At 45.2% G+C, this 22,796-nt stretch overlaps 2 protein-coding genes and 1 long non-coding RNA gene across 7 annotated transcripts in view; all 3 read left to right on the top strand.

Annotated features, from left to right (window-relative positions):
• BB557941 (expressed sequence BB557941) overlaps nucleotides 1-1,715 on the top strand; it is a 54,278-nt gene extending 52,563 nt beyond the window's left edge. Inside the window, exons 2-3 of the long non-coding RNA NR_040356.1 lie at nucleotides 112-209; nucleotides 815-1,715. This is a non-coding gene — a long non-coding RNA (expressed sequence BB557941). The remainder of the gene's footprint in view (nucleotides 1-111; nucleotides 210-814) is intronic.
• A 2,782-nt stretch (nucleotides 1,716-4,497) lies between these two features.
• LOC105244150 (collagen alpha-1(III) chain-like) lies at nucleotides 4,498-5,858 on the top strand. Its single transcript, XM_017319363.1, has 3 exons — nucleotides 4,498-4,584; nucleotides 4,878-5,084; nucleotides 5,186-5,858. Exons 1-3 carry the CDS (start codon nucleotides 4,498-4,500, stop codon nucleotides 5,660-5,662), a joined length of 771 nt encoding a protein of 256 aa, XP_017174852.1. The 3' UTR covers nucleotides 5,663-5,858.
• Nucleotides 5,189-22,362, top strand: Nr4a2 (nuclear receptor subfamily 4, group A, member 2). 5 transcript variants are annotated; one of them, NM_001139509.1, is made up of 8 exons: nucleotides 5,189-5,363; nucleotides 16,120-16,241; nucleotides 16,751-17,616; nucleotides 18,426-18,555; nucleotides 18,915-19,078; nucleotides 19,927-20,129; nucleotides 20,453-20,631; nucleotides 20,780-21,966. In NM_001139509.1, exons 3-8 carry the CDS (start codon nucleotides 16,753-16,755, stop codon nucleotides 21,034-21,036), a joined length of 1,797 nt encoding a protein of 598 aa, NP_001132981.1. In that variant the 5' UTR covers nucleotides 5,189-5,363; nucleotides 16,120-16,241; nucleotides 16,751-16,752; the 3' UTR covers nucleotides 21,037-21,966. The 5 variants fall into 5 exon arrangements, 4 of the variants coding, with proteins under 4 accessions (NP_001132981.1, NP_038641.1, XP_011237335.1 ...); XR_003951343.1 differs by lacking the exon at nucleotides 5,189-5,363 and adding an exon at nucleotides 14,106-14,474 and having other exon boundaries at nucleotides 20,574-20,631; nucleotides 20,780-22,362; NM_013613.2 differs by lacking the exon at nucleotides 5,189-5,363 and adding an exon at nucleotides 14,154-14,474.
• Nucleotides 22,363-22,796: the final 434 nt, after the last annotated feature.

Below are 22,796 nucleotides of genomic sequence, written 5' to 3'. Positions count from 1 at the left end.
ATGTAGAGAAGTAAAACACAGATATCCTCGAGAGTAGAACTACTTCTCTGGAGATATGTGATGCTTCAAACTACTAATCCAAAATTCTTGTGCTTTTTTTCTGTGTTTTAGGATCTGAGAAGCAGATCCCAATGCAGTGAGCATTGACAAATAAGCTGGAGAAGAGTGGGCCTTGTGGAAGATGTGTAACGTAAATTAAGCCTTGACAGGTATTACACGCCACCCTTTTCATTAGCATAAAATTTATGTCTGAGCCTTGGCTAAGGATTTACCAGGTTCTGACTAATGTTCAGTAAAGTTACACAATATTTTGTGTTTATAATTTTTAATTACGCTCTTGGCAAATTGATTTTTTTTAAGGTGTGTGAGTTTTCTTTCTGCTTCTCTCAAGACTAAGCCACTTAATTTAAAAAGCACATTTAAGATGCTAGCAAACTTCTGGCAAATGAAATTCAAGGACCAATTGGCTTTGCTGTGTATGACATCACCAGTGCTTCTCCATCGAAAATGAAGGAGGATTTGGGCTCCAACCAGGAAAAGTACAAAACTGCTGTTACAGTCAGTGCAAGGGGAACTAAACCCCTAAACTTCACTAGTCTCTGAAACATGGAATTGAAGAGGGAAGCCAGAAAGGATCCCTTTGTGGTTAGAAACAAGATGAACTCCTAAAAGGACTAAGGGAGTAGGCTGTGGCCCTGGAGTCCAGAGTCAGGGGTCACCAGTCATTTAGTTGTGGCATGAGGGAGGGGTGGAGAAGACTAAGGCTTTTCTCTTACTCCATTTTCTGTTCATGGTTCTGATTGGTCTAATGCAGGGGAAACCAGCCCAAAAGGAAGCTGTGGAAATGCAGCTCTGGCTATGCAAACCAGAGGAAGACTGCAAAGACATGCATGGCCTAGGATCATCCTGAAACCTCATGAAGACTTATTTTGGGGGCACAGGAGGCAGATGTTCATGATACATTGTTACATGAAAGAAGTTGTGTATACTATAAGCACATTTGGATAAAAATGTATGTACTTAGCAAAGTGAAAAGACAAATGATGTCTATCAAAGAGTAACAATGGTTATTTCTACATAGTGCATGATTATTGATTTCACTTAAGTATAACCCCCTTGTTTTTTTTTTTTTATGTGTTCATTTTCTACACTAAAGATTAATTTTGAAAAGGCGCTTAGGAGATGAGGGAATTACTGGCCCCAGAACCACCTGTACATACTTCCCAAAGCATTATTCTGGCAAAGCCGATGTTTCTGGTTCAGCCTCACGAAGGATTTCAAATATGGTTTGAAGTTGACAGTTTATTTATTTATACCATTAACACAGTTGATTGACTGCAGTGCTTCCCAACAATGAAAAACTTGGTGGATTAACCATTAAAATCTAGCCAATCTTATGAAAAAAGTCAATTACACATCTCTGCCAATATTTGGCACTGACGTTAGGTTTTGCAATTTTTCTGAATGTAGTCACCCTTATTTATTTACTTATTTTTGCAAACATTGCTCGTCCATTTGTTGATTGATCAAGCAACTGGTTTGGCTGTTTGAGACAGGCAGCTTCTGCTGGCTTCAGAGTCTCTGTGTAGCCAAGAATGACTTTGTACAGGAGCCTGGCCTGGAGGCCTCCACCTGCCACGTGTTGGGATTACAGGGTGTGCTACCACATCTGGCTGACTTGTCTTTTTAAATAAAGAAAGTTTGTACCTCTGTAATTCGGGTTGTCTCTTCTCTTTCATTTGGAATACTCAAAGTCTTTGTGGCTTATCTAGCTAACCTTCTATTTATCCATCTTACAGTTGCTAAGATTTGCTTATACTACAATGTCAGTGATTTTTTCATGTCAATCACCAAAACTGCACTGCACAGGATTTGGCAAATATTTGTGCTCATTGCTTTGAGATCTCAAGCTGGCAGGCACCTCTCTCTAAATACAGACCAGGATTAACTGAGCAATAAAGCAAGAGTGCACAGTAGCTCCTCTTATAAATTCTTCAACACCGCTATTGTAGAAGAAACCACTGACGGATTTAATCTTAGGTAGGCAGAAACTTTGGAAATAATGGGAGATACCAGAAAAACTGTGATAAGCTTTATGCTATCAGAGAAACCCAAATATTTATAAAACATTTCCTATTCTTCTGTTTCAAAGATTTCACTATTATTGTTTTTATTTTCAGGAAATTATTTGAGTGTTCCTACTGCTTCTAGAATGAAGTGGCTTTGTGTTACTCAGCTTCACCATTACCGTACATAACAAACTACCTAACCTGAACATCTTAGAAGAGGAAAATTTTATCTGAGCTCAAGGTTTTAAAGAGTTCAATCCATGGGGGAGATGCTGCCATTGCTTCTTGGCTTGAGATGAAACAGTATATCCTATTTGGGGAATGTGTGTGGCAGAAGCGGTTGCTTGTCTTATGGTACCCAGAGAGCAAAGATGGAGAAAAGAGGGGTCAGGATTAACTAGTGGTAAGGCAAGAGTGCATATTAATCACATTTTCATGGAAGATATAGTTCCTCAGGGCGGACATCCAAGGACCTACTCCTTTTATTAGGTCCTACCTCCTGTTGCATCACCTTTCAGTAGCCCACCAAACTATGAGCCAAGTAGTTGTGTCAGTACTGTCGTGATAATAATATCCCAAAGACACCACCCATGAACACAATGTATATCAGAGATGAAGCCTTCAGCACCCGAGCCTCTGGGGAACATTTCAGGTGCAAACCATAACACTAAGAAATTTGGGTATGTTTAATATTTACTCGGGCTGTGCTCATTTTCATTCTGCTAGAAGCTTAAGGACAACCCCAGTGAGATGGCTCAGAAGGTCAAGTTAACTTGCTGACAAGCCTGAGCACTGAAGCTGGATTCCCAGAATTCACCTGGAGAAGAACGATTCGTTCTAACCTCCATACTGCTGGCAGAGAAGACTCAGAGCCACCCCCACCCCCCGCCCCCTCCTATGATGAATGCACAAGACAAATTAATAAATGTAAACATTAAGAAAGGAAGAAGTGTAAGGACAGTGATGATGATTAGCAGAGATCACACTGAAAGTGAGAAGAAGCAAAAGCTTATCACTTTAAAACAGTGGCAGTGGCAACAGCAGAAGAAAGATGCGGCTTCCGGGCAGCACAAAGACTTTAAAACAGTCTTAAGGAAGAGATGAGGCGTTCGATAGGAAAGGAGGCAGAGATGCTTTTGAAACTGGAAAAAATATTGGTTAACTTTTAGTTGTGATCACACTTCAACAGTGTCTATGTGAAGCAAATGTTTTGGCTCCAAACCTGTCCTGTTTCTTTCTCTTTTATGTTCTTTCTTTCTCTCTTTCTCTCTCTCTTTCTTTCTTTCTTTCTTTCTTTCTTTCTTTCTTTCTTTCTTTCTTTCTTCCTTCCTTCCTTCCTTTCTTTTCCTTCCTTCCTTCCTTCCTTCCTTCCTTCCTTCCTTCCTTTCTCTCTCTCTCTCTCTCTCTCTCTCTCTCTCTCTCTCTTCCTTCCTTTCTCTCTCTCTCTCTCTCTCTCTCTCTCTTTCTTTCTTTCTTTCACCAACCTGAAGACAGGAGATGAGGCACATTCTTTTCGATTGTCTAGGAAGGTCAGTGAGAACACTGCTGAGGCGTTAGCTAGAGAATTTATTTCCTTTCCAGGGGAAAAAGAGATTGGGACAAAATAGGAGAAAATGGTCCGAGTATACTTTATAACGCATAATCTGCCCATTTCTCTCACGAGAAAGTGGTTTTGCAAGGGCCTGGGATAGCATCAGACGTGAACACAGCTACCAGCATGGAAAGGAAACAACGGTGGCCTTCATTCTCCTCTCTTAAATAACTGCAATGGTATATGCTCGGTTCCTTTCTTCAAGTGGTACTAATATATTTACTTTTGGGGAAAATGTACAAATAGAAAATGGTACGTAAGAGTCCAGCGAAGACATAATATTCAAACTTCCTGATCTTCCCACTTCCAGCCCAGTGATGGGTCACTATGCCAGTTTGCCTTGATTTCTGACTAAGAACTGTTTCTGTACCCCGTGTAATTCACTGGCCACGCCTCATCACTTCACCTTCCTGGTTAGATCTGCAAATTTTCTATGTATCAGCACCCCAGAGTGTAGAGTTCCTATGCCTGAGGCATTTGGCTCAGAGGAAACAGTGTCTTAGGGGCCAGAGAGATGACCACAAGAGTTGGCTACTCAGAATCAAAACCGCAGAAGAGAGACACCCAAAAGTTATCAAGTAACTTCCACGACAGCGCCCATGGCAGGTGAGCGCATTTGCACACACATGTGAACATGCAATCAATATTAATGCAAAATGAATACAGTCTCAATCGACTGATAATTGATAATTCCAGCAGAGTAGCTGATCTTCATTCATCTACGGGAACCTTGATGAATAAGACACGCGTCAGGGAGTGTTGTGACAGAAACGCCTGAAGATGGAGATGGCAATGGAAGTCTGCAGAAATATTTACCTGCAGAGAAAGCCCCTTTAGATGGCAGCCTTGACTGGACTTCCAACGGCCAAAGGACCAGACTTGGAAGATCACAACAGGTTGCGCCATCCTGAAGGCCACAAAGATGTAAAGAAAGGACAGTGGGGCTGAGATGGTGAGTCCTGGAACCCAGGCCTCGCTGCTTCTTCTGGACCCTCGGGGGGCACAGTGGCTTAAAAGTAGCTCGGGCAGACATTTAAGACGCCAAGTTCTTCTTTATTTGGGGGTTTTCACTGACAATTTCCTATCCCCAAAGTACACTGGACTTTGTAGTGGAGAGGGAGTTGGGGTGGAGAAGCGTCGAAACGTTTAAAATCAACTTGGTTGGAACTTGCAGAGGAGTTGAGCCAGGGGTGTCCCGGTTGGCGCTCTGCGGCTAGAGGGTGGGGCAGCCCCTCCATCGGGCGGGGAGCGCGGAGGGCTGGGCCTGCGGCCTGGCGGCAGGGCGCGGTGGGTCATTGTTTCCGCGGCCGCTCCTCCCGCCAGGCCGGCGTCACTGGCAGGGCGCCCGGGCGGGCGGCGGGTTATTTATAGCGCCGGCTGCACGCGTCACGGAGCCCGGCCGGGCTGACGGGGCCGCTGACGCGCTTGGCCGCGGGGCCGAGGGCGCGGGGTGCGCGCGGGCGGCGACAATGAACCGGAGCGCGCGCCTCCGGGGCCTCCGCGGGCCGCTCGGCAGCCCCCCGCCCTCGGCCCCGCGCCCCCCGCGGGGGTGGCGGGCCTCAGCCACGGCCTCCGCCCCGGGGCTCAGCTCGGCGGTCCGCTCTCCCTGCCGCGCGCCCGGACTGCAGGACGAGCTGGAGCTGGGCTGCTCGACCACTCCGCGCCCGGGGACTCGGCGACCTGGGGCCGGGAGCGCTGGGCAGGTAACGTGTATTGGACCGGGCTGGGGGCTCCGGGAGGCCCGGGGGCGGCCCTTCCCCGACTTCTGTCCCCGCGGTGGCCCGCGCCGGGGCAGGAAGCCGAAGTGGGTGTGGAGCGCCAGAGCGGGAGAGAAACTTCAATGAGACCAGTCCAGAGAGGCCGGCGCGACACGGGCACCCTGTCGCCCTCCTCCCTAAACCCTCCCGGGCCACTCCTTCCCCGTGTTTCCCCGATCCGGAGGCCCTCCGACTCCCACCCTGGCTCTCCCGAGCCCCACTGTCGCCCTGGCAGGTACTTTTAGGGACTTGTTGGCCCCGGAGGCCAGCCTTGAGCCCGGTCCTTCCGGCTGCTCCGCAGCCCCTCGCACGTGGCAGGCAAGCAGGCTGCGGAGAACTTTGCTGCGTCTTCTAGGAAATTGCAATCGATTTGTAACGCACTTTCGCTAATTGGGAGTTCAGAATTAAACTTTAATAAAGCATTTGTGTTGTCTCCTCTAATTGTGAAGGCTTCCATTCGTCCTGGTAGATAGACTCTAAGTCTGGAGTTAATGGCGCTAAGCTAGATCTTCCCTCCCCCCCCCACCCCCCACCCCCCACCCAGTACAATTTCGTCAGCCGTCGTCGGCGCAGCTGGATTTCTGTAAGGTACAGATGTTGCTAATGGCAGCTTAAGCACGGATGGGCAGATAACATACGGAATGCAACATGTTGCCATATGGTTCCTTTAGCCTTTCACCTCTAGGGATATCAATCATATATATTCTGGGAGGAACCTAATGACTCTCTGAACAGCAAAATGAATTACCTGGTACAATTTATATCCCTTGACCTGATGCGTTATAACAACAGGAAGATAGCATCGCCCGATTGCTGTGGTATAAATTGAGTTACAGAGCTACATTTCAAATTCTATAATCAACTATTGGTAGTCTGAGGGACCCTATCACATCATTCTGGCAGTAAAAATCGGTTTCTGCATCTTCTTCCTCCACCCTCTTCCATCTATAGACATGCATAATTGATAAAGTTTAACAAAACTGATCTTGGAAATTGCCATTCTACCTACTAACAGGTGAGGTGTGGAGAGGTGGAAAACACAACTTCCGGAGTTAGTTAAACTTACGAGTTCTATAAGAACACTACACTTCAAAGCCAGAAAATTCAAGGACTCCTAGGATTTGTCTCAGTGTTATTCCTAAATCTTATTACATATATGAAATTCTCACGTTGAACCAACAAAATCGTACTTCAACTCTTAAGAAAACAGTTCTAAGAAACAATGAACTTAAAACTAACTAGAATTCTTTCTGCAAACCAGTTCCTGTACCCTACTCTTTCTCTGTGTCTTAATCCAAGCCTTGGTTGTGGATATAATGTGAATATAATAATTTTTTTCTTCTCAGGATGTCAGTATCAACACACCGAAGTCATCATTTAGATCCTACTGAATGGCTTAATAATACTTCACATTAGATTTTAAAACCTAGTGACTAATAAAATGTTGTAACTGCCTGTAAGCTTGGATTATAAACATGATTGTCTTTTTACTATACCTTGTATTTTTGATTCACAGATGCAGATCACAGTAAAAGACAAGGAATAACCTAAGATTACAAATTAAAGTATTATTCACACTTTAATTTCACGTCTACTTTTACTTATGAAGGGATATCATAAAGCTAGAAACATAATATATAGGGTTTAGGGTTTTTTTTTTTTTTTTTTTTTGCATTCAACAAAATGTAAAATGTTCACGTGAACCGATAGACTAGACTACCAAAATATATAAAATAGACATGAACAGTCTAAAAATGTGTTTATTTTTAGTTTTATACATTTCAGAAAGTGATAACTAACATTTCAAAAGTTTATATATCATGTCCTTTCAGGATCATTTTGAAAGGCCAAGATGACACCCTCATCCCCTGGACACACACACCTTATAATGGCTGATGGTTTGTGAAGCAGTGATTGGGCTAGTTCAGACATTCTGTAATCCTATCTAACGCCGTTTGCCTATTTATATAGCAAAGACTCTTATACAGAACATCTTAGACTGTCTCCCTTCCGGCAAGAGTCTTTGCTGGGGTTGTTTTCCATAATCTTTGCTAGGTGAGGTTTTAGTTTGTTCTGTAGCACCAACACTCTATGAATTTAAACCCAGACCAGGGGTCAACTTGTCAATAATGACTCCATCTTCATGTCCTGTGAATTGACAGTGTCCCTTAATCAGTCACACAGAACCTGCCTTATAAAGCTGTTAGTGTCACGGGCAGACACTGCAACCTTTTGTCAAGCCCTGTGATTATTAAAGTGTTCTTCCTTCAGATCCAGGCCAAGAGGCCTCCTGGGCTTTGTCTCAGAGGTGAAGCAAACTCTCAAGCCCCACTCTTGTGCTGTCTGTCTGTCTGTCTGCAGTTGTCTGTCTCACGTGTACATTGAACTGATACTCTCGGGCACCTTTACAGATACACACTAGGCATGGTTTTGTCTACGTACACAGCCACAAACCTAAGAGCTTATGGCATCATTTCAACTTAAAGAGTTGATAGATGTATACTGTATTCCAAATCATGTCTCTGATTGCCAAGGGACCAGAACTGCCACTGCCCTGTCCACTAGGAAATGCCTTTCTGTTTTGCTTTTGAGTGGCCAAACTTAAACTTATCTTTTCAGAGTTGCCCTTCCATGTTGTTAATTGGAGAATTTGTTTAGTCGGGAAAACTTTTGAAAAAATATGCATGGGTTGGCCAAGAAAATATTTCTGTGTTTCTGATGGCACTAAGTAATTCTATTTCCATTTTCTTCTTACAGATACATTTGTGATCTTTAAGTTCTACTAAGTTTATGGTTTTCTCAAGGCAGCATGTGATCAGTTAGAAATAGGCATTAGGATTCTGGTAAAAACTCTCCATTCAGCTAAGTGGGGTTGAGTCATCAGGAAAGAGTGTGGACCCCATTGCACTTGAGTCTGTTTTCAAACTCAAAACCCTTGTTGTTGCATTGGAAGCTTGTTTCTCTCTTTTATGAGCATTTCATTAGAAAAGAAAGTGGCCCTGTGTCACATTACCCCAGTCAAGCAGGAAGTGGTCTCTCATCCTCTTCAGCATGCAGCTTTGTCTGTATATGGGTTGGTATGAGTGCCATACAGACACCATATAAAAATGGACTTGGGTTGCCCTGACTTTGACTGAAGATTGACAGGCGCTCTTTCTTTAATTAACCTTGTTCTTTTTCATGTTCTGTATTCAGATACTGAAATACAGTATTTTTATCCATTTATCAGATTGTGTTTGCATTTATTTAATTTATGTTTCTTTTTTAAAAGCGTGTAGCCTTGAGTGTTTGTTCTCCTTTTTTTCACATCGTTACTCTGTACTGCTTGATGTAACTTGATTAGCTCCCTCCCCAGTCATGATTGGTAATTAAAATAGGCATTAAAATTAGTCACTTAGCAATTTTGCTGTTCAATTGGCAATTAAATTACTTAATTGCAATTAAAGTCCTAATTTTAATTGGCAAAATGATAGATGTAGATTTAAGATAATATGTATAAATACTTTAATAAGTGTCTATATAAGGATTACATAATTACTCAACTTCAAGTTTATGCTGTTAACTTTAGAACTTTTAAGTGAGCAATGAAATTTATATTACATCTATTCAAAGGATATGGTAATTAGATTTATTTCTTATCACTATAAGGGTCCTTGCTATAAGTTACTTTTGTAGTGTTCAAATTGTAAGTTTGATAATTGAGAATTATGATGAAGAAAAGGGCATATATGTCTTTGTTGAATATATCAATACCTTATTTTCTTTTTCATTAAAATAAGAGGTTCTTTACCAATTAGCTTGAGAGTAAAAAATAAAATGTGGTTATTTTCTTATTAAAAGTAGAACAAAAACTGGCTGTCTGAGATTTACATAGAACTATTGGAAAACATATATATTTTCTGTGTTTAAAGAATATATTTTATCTGTTTAAAGAATTTTATCTAATACTGTTAGAATAACTAATGTCATTGGCTGTTGATAGAATTTCAGATGCCTTTTATAATAGCATATAACTTTGTTTTCAGAATTTTAAATGTGTTTTAATATCTCCAATGCTTACTGAAATGAGCAAATAAATTCTAAAACCAAAAGTATTCTTCTTTTTAATAAAAAAGAATTTTTTCATAAGAAAAATATTAAGTCATCTTTATAAAAGCAAGTATTAGGAGAGGGCCACTGTAAGCCAAGTATTAAGGAAAAAAAAAACCCAAAGATTTTTATTATGTAAAATAGTTTTTGAGTGGCATGAGGCTTTACCATATGTTCAGTTTTATGATTTTAATTTATAAGTAGAAGCTTCTAGAAAAAAGTGCTGTTTACTTCGGCACATCTTTACACATTTTCTAGAATTGAGTTCTGAATTAAAGTAAGACATTTAAAAAACCCATGGTCTTGGTGAAAAACAGGCTGGGTAAAACTGAATAAAAGCTGCCCGTATCTATGTGGATATCAGAGAAGCTGTTGACTTCTCCAAGTGTCCCGTAGGAAAGGGGCAGTTTGGTTGATTAATAGCCCATGATTGCAAATGAAATGGCAAAAGCAAAACAATAAAACATCTTTAATACTAATTTCTATCTTTAGAGAACCAGATGTTTTAAAGTGAAAATTCATTTTTTTTTCTGTCACTTCTGGAAGACTGCTTACCAAATAACAACAAAGACTGTGAATGTGGGTTTGTTCAAACATAATTTAAAACACATCTCACTTCAATGCTTATAAGTTCCAATACCTACACAGTAAAAAAAAATATATATATCTTGAAGTTGTCTCAACTCTTGCAACACGGCATAACAGGTATGTCCATTTCATTGTATTTGCATTGTGAGACCTCTGAATTCATTTGGGGAGAATTCTGAAATCAACCCCCCAGAGGCCTCTCCCCCATGCATTAAAATAGAAAATCCGATGGGATTACACTTATGTTTGCTCTCTAAATTATACCAAGAGCTCAGTTTTATTAAGTATAATCTGCTTAGCCATGCAAAAAATAAAATACATAGGTTTAGATGTGAGTTTATTTTCACTTATACTGATTTTTAATGGAAATATATTTTTATGTACAAGCAGATATGTATGGCTTAGTATGTGCTAGTATCATGAAAAGTAATATAACAGCATTACCTTCATCAATGTTTTTTAAGGTCTCATCATTATATTTATTAATAGCAATAACATAATTTACACAAGGGGGACCTACTATGCATAGCATTAATTCTTTGCTTCCATTATTTTAAATTATTAAGAAAATAGACCTTTATTAATGGGGAAACTTTACACATTTAAACGTGGCAATAATTTAAAGTTCTAACAGACTCTGAACCCTGAAAAAAACACTATTGTCATTTTAATTGAGTTATAAAATACTTTATTTGAAATATTTATGTGTAAGAATGCAGAAGAGTTGCAGCCATATAAATGTAGAATTTCAGTTTCTTTTAGCCTAAAGCATCGTTTTAACATTTTCTGAAAGGTTGTTCAATTCTACATTTTGATTCCATTATATGTGTAATTAAACCTCTATGCACAAAAGCATTCTCTTATGTACTAGCAAATATACCCACAGGAATTCTCTTCTCAACTATAATTTATTTAAACATGTAATCATAGGATTTTAAAACATGCTTTCATTTTTCCAAACTATATGCCAATTTGAACTGCTTTGAGATAAAATGAGAGATTTTATTACCATTTTGGTTTTTTTCCCTCTGTGACCTAACAGTGAGTTAAACACGGGCAGGAGGAAATAAAGAAAATCCATTGTAAACCTAATTCCATGTGTTAAACTGTTTCCCTTTTGGAGAATATAGAAAAAATAAAAGAGTTGTCGTTGTTTATGAATTCCAACACAATATGAACATTTGGGCCTGCAGACTTTTCTCCCGAGGCTTAGTTAGCCTAAGTAGTAAATAGCTAAGTGTGTGTGTGTGTGTGTGTGTGTGTGTGTGTGTGAAGCACGCGTGCTTGTGTGTTTGTGTGGGAGATTGTCTCTTGAACATTGTGGAGTCAGGCCCCCTACTGACAAGATCAGTCAATTGCAGACCTTGTCTTTGCTCCTGCAGCTTCGTCCCTTCCAATCAAGTGTGTGTGTGTGTGGGGGGGGGGGGGGGGCGGGGGAACGGGACAGCGGACTGAGGTTTTGATCATGGCCCTTTTAAACTTTCCGATGTGTGCACCTAGAGCACATGCCAGACTCCAACCGTAGAATAGTCCCAGCCAAGAATTACTTTAAATGAGTTTATGAATCTTTCCTCAGTCGTAGTAACATCCAGGGAAGCTGAACGCAAATTTGAAAAGAGGGAAAACTCACACTTGGATGAAAAAAAGTCTTCACTTCCTCTCATTTACATATTATAATTACCCTATTCTCACTTACTATTGTAGTAAACTGCTAAGACCTCTGCCTTTTGATCTTGGGTATAACAAGCCTTGAGCAAAGGCTTTTCTTATCAGGAAACCAAGCACTGGAGGTTGCTAAAGAAAAACCCTCGTTACTGTGCTTGCTCCTTGGTGTTCAGTATAAGAACTCCAGGCCCTCTTTCCTCACTCTAGGAGAGCATTTTTAAAATGTCCCCAGACTCAACTCAACCTAAACTGAATGTGTTTTTAATGACTCGGGGAGAGAAGCTTGCAGAGGGCAACATATCTACTTAGCCGCTTTTGTGTAGGGAGGTCTGTGGCTACGACCTTAAACTCCTGATACCCGCTCTCCTGGAACTGTATTAAAAAATAATAACTTCCACCCCAGTGTCGCTAAGCTTGGGTTTCCGACTGTCTGAAGATAGCTGCCGGGAACCTGGCCCACCGCGAGGATCAAGGAAAGCTCCTGGTGACCGCACCCTGCTCCCTCACGGAAGGGGAAGGGAACCCGGGAGGGCGCCTGTGAGCTGGAGTTGCTTCTATTTTGGGCCCAGCCTGGCCGGTGCGTCAATGCCTGCGCCCCTGCGTCACCGCCACCCCCACCCCTTCCTTCTCCATTGCTCTCCAAACTCTCACTTTTTCCCTTTCGTTCGCGTGGAATCGCTCCTGCCCACGGGGCGCTGACGCTGCCGAGCTCACACTAATAAGTTGTTCTTCACCCTGCCCCCCTCTTGCACCCCCACTTCCTGGATTTTTTTTTTTTTTTTTTTCCTCGCGCCCATTAGGGCACCGCTGAGCCGTAGCGGCAGCAGCTGGAGAGGCAGCCGCAACATCTGGGGGAAACTTAAGGTGGTCACGTAGGTTTCCCGGAGGCCGATGCACAGTGGAGCCCGCGGCTTGTCTGGGCAGCCGCAGGGCACCCGATGGCAACGCCTCTGCAGCCACAGGCTCGCTCAGCTTGGAGCTGGCAAAGGCGGAGGTGCAGGCTAGGAATGAGCAACCCCACAACCCCGAGAGTTCCGCGGTGTTCTCCCGGGGTGTTAGGATCACCGAGAGGGGGCCGAGGTGTATATTGCACACACACACACACACACACACACACACACACGCACGCGCACACACACACACACACACACACACACACACACACACACACACACACACCGCTCGCCCGGGTAGCTTGGGAGCGAGCCAACGCTCGGGAGAAGGGGAGGAGGAGCGCTGTCCTGGGAGAAGAAGGGGACCCTACAAAGTCGCTCTCCCTTGGCCTCAGTCCCTTCCTGGTCTTGAGAGAAACCCGAAGAGGCCTGTCTGGCCAGCTTCACGGGGGTACTGGGAGTAGGGTTAGCCCTCTGGAGGATCTGCGATTCCTTTGCTAGAAAGATCCACGCGCTTGGGAGGAGGGGGAGCGGATTGTCTTGCAGAGCGGAGCTGGAGGCGATTGAGAGGAACGCGGGGGTAGGGCACGCTCCCACAGTTCACCCGGACCCTGGGCTGGGGCAATGGGCACATACTCTCCGTTTTGGGCGAGACCCACCCCGCCTCGAGCTCCACTCCCCTTGCTGCTTCTCCCTCCATGCTTTCTTCTTGGTTGCAGGCACGACAGCCCCTGCGTTTCAGAAACCTGTGAAAGGGACTGAAGGGCTTGGTGGGCACAGCGAAATGTCAACTCTGTCAAGAGTTGACCGAGGGGCTTGGGGGCGATGGTTCAGATCACCTCTGGGCTGGAGGCGCACCTGTTGCCGGATCCTTTAATGTATTGTCTGCGAGAGAAAGCTGGCAACAGTTCACTCCTACTTGTGGGGTCCTCTAAGACTTGGCTCACTGTCTACCCTCCTTCCTCCCACATTGCTTTAGATAGTACGTCTTTTTAGTTTCTGTAAAGAAGGGGAAAGGGCCTGACCTCTCATCCTTCGAAGCGGGAGGAAGAGTGGGTTTTTAAAAAGGGAGAAGGGGGATGCACGGACTAGGGGAATCCCATCTAACGCCCAAGTCTTTGGAGAGTTACGAGCCACGGGACAACTGTCTCCACTTCTGCTAAAGGGTGTGAGGAGGGTATGTTGGGGAGCTGCAAGGCACACCTCTGCCCTCTCGGCCCAGGTGCTAGCTACCTGGCCCACGCGAGTGTTCTTTTCCGTTCAAGCTTTTGTTGCACCCTCCCCACGTGTGAGGACGCAAGGTCTGGGGCGGGGGAGGGGCAGGTGGAGCGTAGCATCACCACGGACTTCACGGACCTGGGTTGCAGAAGTCACACTTCTTTCGGAAAAAAAAAAAATCCACCCAAGTGGGCTACCAAGGTGAACCGTTCCCACCTTAAAATCAGCCCCAGTCGTGACGTCAGGTCGGAAATATACCAAAGCGAGCGCGGGCCAGGAGTCCGGGGAGCGCGGCGGCTCGGCGATTGGACCGCGGGCCGCTGACGCGGGCTGACGCGCGCAGACTTTAGGTGCATGTTGGCAGCAGCAGCTCGAGCCACATAAACAAAGGCACATTGGCGGCCAGGGCCAGTCCGCCCCGCGGCTCCGCACAGCTCCGCGTCCCTCTCTCCGGCCCCGCTGGCTGCCTCCCTCTCCTGCGGCCGGGCTGGCTGCGTGTGGCTCTCCGCGCCCCGCTTCCGCAGCGCTCCCGCGGACCCGGGCTCCTCTGCTCCCGGAGGGAACTGCACTTCGGCGGAGTTGAATGAATGAAGAGAGCGGACAAGTGAGTAGCTGCGGCGGGGCCGCCCGCGGTCACGCGTCCTCCCGGTCTCCGCGTACCAGGGAACGGGTTCTCTGCAAGTGGTCGCCCGAGCCGCGGAGCGCGAAGGGGCTGGGGAAGGGGGATGGCGAGTGGGCGCGCGCAGCTCCGCCGAGCCTCTGCTGGAACTCCGGTGCTAGCGTAAAGGGGGGGGAGTTGGCTGCCGGCAGAGGTTTCCAGGCTTCTCATTGGTGGATGTGGCAAGGGGACTCCCACAGTTTTAGGAGAAGCGGACTTGCCGGTGGAGATGTGCGCAAAGTTTGCTCTTGGTGTGAAATTGATTGTGGCTTGAGGAGGCTCCATCTCGCGAACATGTGGGAAACAGTCCGGGAGAGAAAGTTTACGTGTTGCTTGGGAACAGTGTCGCTCGGCTCGCCCGCTGGTGGAGGTTTCCCGGATATCGTCGAGTAAGGGTAGTGTCGGTAGAGGGTCCTGTAGCGAAGTTGCCTGAAATGACTGGTTTTGATATATGTTGTCCTTGGATAGTGTGTCAGTGTGTGCGTGAGGTAAAGAATACGGTTATGAAACTGTGACATAGCCACGGGTTAATATCCAGAACAGACATATTTTCAAGGGCGGCGGCGGATGGGGGTGGGGAGATAAAGCAAAAGTCCTCTGGTTTGTCTTGTTAACCTTCTCCGCTCCTTGAAGCAAAGCAAGATTGTGGAAGAAGTGGGGGGGGGGGCGGAGAGGGGAGGGAGCAAAGGAGAGGGTGTTCAGGTTTCTTTACTTTATCAACAAGATCGTCTATGCTCTAGAATGCCTTGCAAGTGGGAACATCTGAAAAAAAAAATAGCTAGGACACAAGAATGCCTTGTCCCAGCAAGTAGGCAGCCTGTGGAAAGCATTGTGGAGAAGGTGTCCAGTTTGCTGTGCTGAGAAGTGCTTCTAACTTTGGTGCCAATATCATATGCGTAATATTTCTTTCCCTCTGCAGTTGACCCAAGATACTCCTGGTAAAGTAGAGATCTCTCTCATCACCTCTGGGCCATTAAAGATGTTGAAAATCCAGTTCTCTGGAGGAACACCAATTCGCTTGTCCCTTAAGATCCTGTGTTGAACCAAAAGCAATTACTAAAGCTACACACTTGCTCCCACATTGGCTGTTTGGTTGTCCAGGCCTTGCTAACGTTTCCTAAGGGTTGGATCTGTATTTTTTTTTTCACGGTTTACTCTCGAGTTCTTTTAACTTTCTTTCTCCTTCTAAGAGAAAAGTCCACTGGACTCTAAGAGAGATATTAAGAGGAAGCTTTGATGCTGTGTTTTTCCTTTACCCAGACTTCTTAGGTTTGACATAAAGTAGAATGACAAAGGCCCTTCCATCTACAGCAAAGGGGCCAATTCATTATATTGATCAGTATCTGGTAGACTCATGGGATAATTTCCCCACAGGATGCTTTCTCTGCAGGGATTTACACTGGGAGATGAGCGGCATTATCTGCTGTTTAGCCACCTTGTCTCTGCACATTTCATTTTAAGATGCTGTTGGGTAAAGTCTTCACACTCATTTCCAAGGAAGCACTTGAAGGGCCTGCTGAGTGAGTCTGCATCTGCCCAGCCCAAGTCTCGGTGGGAAGACATCCTGAAACTTCCTGTGTCTGTATTTCAGGGAGATCTGACGGGCTGGATTCCCAATAGCTCTTTTTTAAAATCTTGGAAACTTTGTCCTTCGCTGAATTACGACACTGTCCACCTTTAATTTCCTCGAAAACTCCAATAACTCTGCTGAAGGTCAGTGAGCTTTATCTTTCATTACCTTTCCTGAGTTCCCCCATACCCTCAGAAAAACAAAACAAAACAGGGCAACAGGATCTTTCCAGGCCAACCCTGTGCCTTATAGTCACAGAGGACAACTTTCTTATTGTGCAATTCAACTTCATTTCTAGAGCATGGCTTCTAGAAATCCTGTCGACCCTGAGCTTCAAAGAAGAAGCTCATCAGAGTGGGACTGTCTGCGGGAAGGGGGTGGAGCGCGGGGGGGGGGCGTTTGGAAATGAGTGTAGACCCTCAACAGCTTTCCAGCTCTGGGTCGTCCCGGGATCAGCCCTTTCCTTTCTTCATCGCTGTTCCACCTCTTTTGCCCTTCCCCCTGCATCCCTAAACCCCCATCCTCTCCCCGCCTCCCTCCACCCCCAACCCCGACGCCGCGGGCTGCCGGTGTAGCCCCGGGTGTAGACCGAGCCCGGAAGAAAGTGTTCAGTTGACCAGGCTGAGTGTATATCACCCTGTTTCGTTTCCAGCCATGCCTTGTGTTCAGGCGCAGTATGGGTCCTCGCCTCAAGGAGCCAGCCCCGCTTCTCAGAGCTACAGTTACCACTCTTCGGGAGAATACAGCTCCGATTTCTTAACTCCAGAGTTTGTCAAGTTTAGCATGGACCTCACCAACACTGAAATTACTGCCACCACTTCTCTCCCCAGCTTCAGTACCTTTATGGACAACTACAGCACAGGCTACGACGTCAAGCCACCTTGCTTGTACCAAATGCCCCTGTCCGGACAGCAGTCCTCCATTAAGGTAGAAGACATTCAGATGCACAACTACCAGCAACACAGCCACCTGCCCCCTCAGTCCGAGGAGATGATGCCACACAGCGGGTCGGTTTACTACAAGCCCTCTTCGCCCCCGACACCCAGCACCCCGAGCTTCCAGGTGCAGCATAGCCCGATGTGGGACGATCCGGGCTCCCTTCACAACTTCCACCAGAACTACGTGGCCACTACGCATATGATCGAGCAGAGGAAGACACCTGTCTCCCGCCTGTCACTCTTCTCCTTTAAGCAGTCGCCCCCGGGCACTCCTGTGTCTAGCTGCCAGATGCGCTTCGACGGGCCTCTGCACGTCCCCATGAACCCGGAGCCCGCGGGCAGCCACCACGTAGTGGATGGGCAGACCTTCGCCGTGCCCAACCCCATTCGCAAGCCGGCATCCATGGGCTTCCCGGGCCTGCAGATCGGCCACGCATCGCAGTTGCTTGACACGCAGGTGCCCTCGCCGCCGTCCCGGGGCTCTCCCTCCAATGAGGGTCTGTGCGCTGTTTGCGGTGACAACGCGGCCTGTCAGCACTACGGTGTTCGCACTTGTGAGGGCTGCAAAGGTTTCTTTAAGGTGAGCAAGACAGGGCGGAGGTGGCAGGTAGCGGTCCTTATACCTGAGACCCAGCAGTGTACCCTCACCTTCCGGTCGGCAGCCCCGCTCGAGTTCCCTGCAGCTACTCACAGGCTGTGGAAGAGGCTTTGGGGGTGTCTAAGGAAAGAAATCAGAAAGACTGGTAGAGTCAGGGTTTCATCCCCCCGCCCCCCGCGCCCCACAGCAACCTGCGGCCCCGGCGGGCTCCAGCCCGAAATTGCTGGAGCCAGAGTTGGAAGAGGGCTATTTGCATGTGTTAGGCGCTGTCTTCCTTGTTCAGATTGAAATTGGTTAGGACAGAGAACCGTGTCTGAGCTAACCAAGTGGAACAGAATTCCCTATGGTCAAATTAAGTGATCTCTTTATTTCGCCATCCTGATTGAATAATCTTATCATTTTAAATAGAGAAGGTCTCCAAGGAATGTAAATAATATGAATGCCCACGGATTTGTATTTACTGAGCGTCTCCTGCCCCTTCTCCTGGCATATAAAACACAGCAAGGAGCGGTAAGGTTAGCTCAAATGTTAACGCTATCAATTTTCTTCTGGTAAATGCCCTGGGGAGGAAAAGGAAAGGAAATAGGAAGAAAAGAAAAAGAAAAGGAAAGAAAGAAAGAAAGAAAGAAAGAAAGAAAGAAAGAAAGAAAGAAAGAAATTGAAGGAGTAGTGTTTATGTTTGTAGGGAAGGAATGCAGATCCAAGCCATTTTTTAAAAAAATGTGTCCAGTTTGCTGGACTTTGAGTGAAAAAAATAATCATTTTGGGGCCTACATTCTCTCCCTCTACAGCGCACGGTGCAAAAAAACGCGAAATATGTGTGTTTAGCAAATAAAAACTGCCCAGTGGACAAGCGCCGCCGAAATCGTTGTCAGTACTGTCGGTTTCAGAAGTGCCTAGCTGTTGGGATGGTTAAAGAAGGTAGGTCGAGGCAAGTTGTTGACCTTCCATTTCACGCCCCTGAAAGTCCACCAGCTGCTTGTGGACTCCGGTCCCTGCCTTACTCCCCACGCCCTTGACTCCAGGATTCCACTGCTAAATGCCCTCCTCTAAAGAAAGCCACCCGGCCCTCCTTGTCTTTAAGTATAGGACCCAGTTGGAGGAAGGTATAAAATAACCCGCCATTTATTAATGCTTCTCGTCAGTAAAGTCTTTAAAATCAGAGGAGCCCTGGACCACCAGGTTGGGCTTCTTCCACTGTTCCCTCGGGGAGGAGGCCGTGAGGCAGCTGAGTCTGGGCTCAAGGGAACAGCGTTAACCCTTGAGTAATTCCTTTACAGTGGTTCGCACGGACAGTTTAAAAGGCCGGAGAGGTCGTTTACCCTCGAAGCCGAAGAGCCCACAGGATCCCTCTCCCCCCTCACCTCCGGTGAGTCTGATCAGTGCCCTCGTCAGAGCCCACGTCGATTCCAATCCGGCAATGACCAGCCTGGACTATTCCAGGGTAAGAAGCCGGTGGTGGGGGAATATCAATCATGTGGACAAGCCAACAAATGGGCAGGACCCTCTCCCTATACCCAGCTTTAGCACCCCCAAACTCAAGGGTAAAGGAGGAACAGCAGAATACATACTTCACAACTTTGGGCAGGTTTTCAGGAGACAGGTGGTGCTGCTCAAAGTACAGACCGGAGAACACACCGGAGGGGTTGAATCTTTGTGAACCATTATTGTCCGACAGTCCCTCCAGCTGCGGTCTGGAAGGCAAAACCTAGACAGTCTAGCCTTCCTTCCCAAGTCTACTTTACGAAGTTACTAGAATACATTCCCCTCCCCCTTGACTTGTCTGGGGCCAGGGAGTGAAAAGAGGGGTGGAAGGGATGGCAATGGGGGGGGGGGGTTGTCCCCGGGTCAGGGATCAAGTGGTGCAATTCTTCTTTTACTCCAGCTGTGAAAAATGTGCAGGCTTTGGGCAGAGGGAGTGTGGCCAAACCTAGTAGCGACTGCAATATTATTAAGCTTTGCAAAAGGCGCCTCCGTGCAAGACCCACTCTGGGATTAGCATGAATACTACCGTGTCAATTGTTTTGTGGCGATAAGACTGAACGTTTCCCAGGGCTGGATGGCACTGTATTTAGTCTGTATGGAAATGGTAATTTACATATTTAAAGCAGCGACCTCATAGCACCGTCCCTAATTGAATTAATTGCCCCGGAACATCTAATTTCCTTACTGGTCAGAGAGAGGTTTAATTGTTATAAAAACCTGGCTCCCCTACTAGAAACGGGGTTAGCAATTTCACGGGTTATATATTTTAGAGAACCTCATTAAGTGCTTTTTAAAATGAAATTCCAGTTCCAGGCAAACCCTGACTATCAGATGAGTGGAGATGATACCCAACATATCCAGCAGTTCTACGATCTCCTGACCGGCTCTATGGAGATCATCAGAGGGTGGGCAGAGAAGATCCCTGGCTTTGCTGACCTGCCCAAAGCCGACCAGGACCTGCTTTTTGAATCAGCTTTCTTAGAATTATTTGTTCTGCGCTTAGCATACAGGTAATGAATGAGGCCTGGAGGAGGGATCAGAAGTAAAGGAAAGGAAGAGAAAAGGGTTGGGGTTGGAGGCAAGATAAAAACAAAGCAAAGGTGAAGAAGGGAAGGAGTGAGCCCAGAGCCTTGGGTGACCGGAGTGGTGGTGGGATAGGGGAGTTCTTGATTGTTATGAAATTAAACCCTTTCAAGGTCCACTGGTCTACATTTTATTAACTCTTCAGTAATTAGGTGCCTCTTAAATCCCTCATTTATTGCTCTTCAAGTAATTAGTTGTTTAGCTTCTCTCTCTCTCTTTTTCTCCCCTCTCTCTTTGGTATTAATTGCAGGTCCAACCCAGTGGAGGGTAAACTCATCTTTTGCAATGGGGTGGTCTTGCACAGGTTGCAATGCGTGCGTGGCTTTGGGGAATGGATTGATTCCATTGTTGAATTCTCCTCCAACTTGCAGAATATGAACATCGACATTTCTGCCTTCTCCTGCATTGCTGCCCTGGCTATGGTCACAGGTCAGTACTGCTGGTGCAGGACACTTCCCCTTCCGAACTTCCTCTGGTGGGACCGGTCATGGCTTTCCCTAATCGCAGATTCTTTCTGATTCTGCCATCTGACTAACTCCCCTCTGCATTCTTTTGTTTCTGGTTGCATTTTCTGCAGAGAGACACGGGCTCAAGGAACCCAAGAGAGTGGAAGAGCTACAAAACAAAATTGTAAATTGTCTTAAAGACCATGTGACTTTCAATAATGGGGGTTTGAACCGACCCAACTACCTGTCTAAACTGTTGGGGAAGCTGCCAGAACTCCGCACCCTTTGCACACAGGGCCTCCAGCGCATTTTCTACCTGAAATTGGAAGACTTGGTACCACCACCAGCAATAATTGACAAACTTTTCCTGGACACCTTACCTTTCTAAGACCTTCTCCCAAGCACGTCAAAGAACTGGAAAGAAAAAAAAAATAACATCCAGAGGGGGCTGGTCACATGGGCAGAGAGCTGGTTGAAGTGTCCAGTTCACCTTATCTCCCTTCTGTAGACCCCTAGCCCTCACCCCTTAAGTAAACAAACAAACAAACAAACCACAAATAAAAACTGTCGCTATTTCCTAACCTGCAGGCAGAACCTGAAAGGGCATTTTGGCTCCGGGGCATCCTGGATTTAGAAAACGGACAGCACACAGTACAGTGGTATAAACTTTTTATTATCAGTTCAAAATCAGTTTGTTGTTCAGAAGAAAGATTGCTAATGTATGATGGGAAATGTTTGGCCATGCTTGCTTGTTGCAGTTAAGACAAATGTAACACACACACACACACACACACACACACACACACACACACACCTTAATGGGACCCTCCTATTTTGCCCTTTAACAAGACTTCAAAGTTTTCTGCTGTAAAGAAAGCTGTAATATATAGTAAAACTAAATGTTGCGTGGGTGGCATGAATTGAAGGCAGAGGCTTGTAAATTTATCCAATGCAGTTTGGCTTTTTAAATTATTTTGTGCCTATTTATGAATAAATATTACAAATTCTAAAAAGTAAGTGTGTTTGCAAAAAAAAAAAAAGAAAATAACTACATAAAAAGGGGACAAGCATGTGATTCTAGGTTGAAGATGTTATAGGCACTTGCTACTTCAGTAATGTCTATATTATATAAATAGTATTTCAGACACTATGTAGTCTGTTAGATTTTATAAAGATTGGTAGTTATCTGAGCTTAAACATTTTTCTCAATTGTATAATAGGTGGGCACAAGTATCAGTACATTGGAAAATCCTGACAAAAGGGACACATAGTGTTTGTAACACCGCCCAACATTCCTTGTTTGTAAGTGTTGTATGTACCGTTGATGTTGATAAAAGAAAGTTTATATCTTGATTATTTTGTTGTCTAAAGCTAAACAAAACTTGCATGCAGCAGCTTTTGACTGTTTCCAGAGTGCTTATAATATACATAACTCCCTGGAAATTACTGAGCACTTTGAATTTTTTTGTTTTTGTTTTTTATGTCTAAAATTGTCAGTCAATATATTATTTTATGTTTGAGTAAGAATTTTAATATTGCCATATTCTGTAGTATTTTCTTTGTATATTTCTAGTACGGCACATGAGATGAGTCACTGCCTTTTTTTCTATGGTGTACGACAGTTAGAGATGCTGATTTTTTTTTCCTGATAAATTCTTTCTTTAAGAAAGACAATTTTAATGTTTACAACAATAAACCACGTAAATGAACAGAACTCTGTCTTATTTCTGGGCCAGGAAAATGATTACTAAACAACAGGTACAAGAAAGAGGCGAAAGTGGAGACTGATTTGGGGAGGTCACTTACAGGACATCTGAATTTCAGACTGACAGCCTAGATCCATTGTGGCAAAGGGAAGGGTGTCACTAAACTAATTATCCAGAGAATTCATGCAGTGTTTTTTTTTTTTTTTTTTTTTTTTGTTTGTTTTTTTTTTTTACTTTGCCTGAATTTTCCAGTCTGCTGACCTACATTTATCAGAATCAACTTAGAATATCTTACTCTTGTAAGTTTTGAGTTAAGTGCAGCTTAGGAGACCAACAATCTGAACTTTTCCAAGTTGGGAATCTTGTGAAGTTGGGGGGGGGGGGAGGGGAACAGCATTCCGAAGTTTGTGCTTGGAGATTCAGAAAGGCAGATTTGAATTCT

This window comes from Mus musculus, chromosome 2 (assembly GCF_000001635.26).
Source record: "Mus musculus strain C57BL/6J chromosome 2, GRCm38.p6 C57BL/6J".
Lineage (NCBI taxonomy): Eukaryota > Metazoa > Chordata > Mammalia > Rodentia > Muridae > Mus > Mus musculus.
Note: the sequence above shows the minus strand (reverse complement) of the source record. Positions and strands in the feature narration are given on the sequence as shown.

Excerpts from the sequence above, each read along its gene's own strand:
- LOC105244150 (XM_017319363.1), top strand. The coding sequence starts at position 4,498 with ATGGCAGCCTTGACTGGACTTCCAACGGCCAAAGGACCAGACTTGGAA. Across the intron at positions 4,585-4,877 it reads ATCCTGAAGGCCACAAAGAT|AGGGTGGGGCAGCCCCTCCA; the intron begins GTAAAGAAAGGA and ends CTCTGCGGCTAG. Across the intron at positions 5,085-5,185 it reads CTGACGGGGCCGCTGACGCG|CTCGGCCCCGCGCCCCCCGC; the intron begins CTTGGCCGCGGG and ends CAGCCCCCCGCC.
- Nr4a2 (XM_011239033.3), top strand. The coding sequence starts at position 16,753 with ATGCCTTGTGTTCAGGCGCAGTATGGGTCCTCGCCTCAAGGAGCCAGC. Across the intron at positions 18,556-18,914 it reads TGTTGGGATGGTTAAAGAAG|TGGTTCGCACGGACAGTTTA; the intron begins GTAGGTCGAGGC and ends ATTCCTTTACAG. Across the intron at positions 20,130-20,452 it reads GTTCTGCGCTTAGCATACAG|GTCCAACCCAGTGGAGGGTA; the intron begins GTAATGAATGAG and ends TATTAATTGCAG.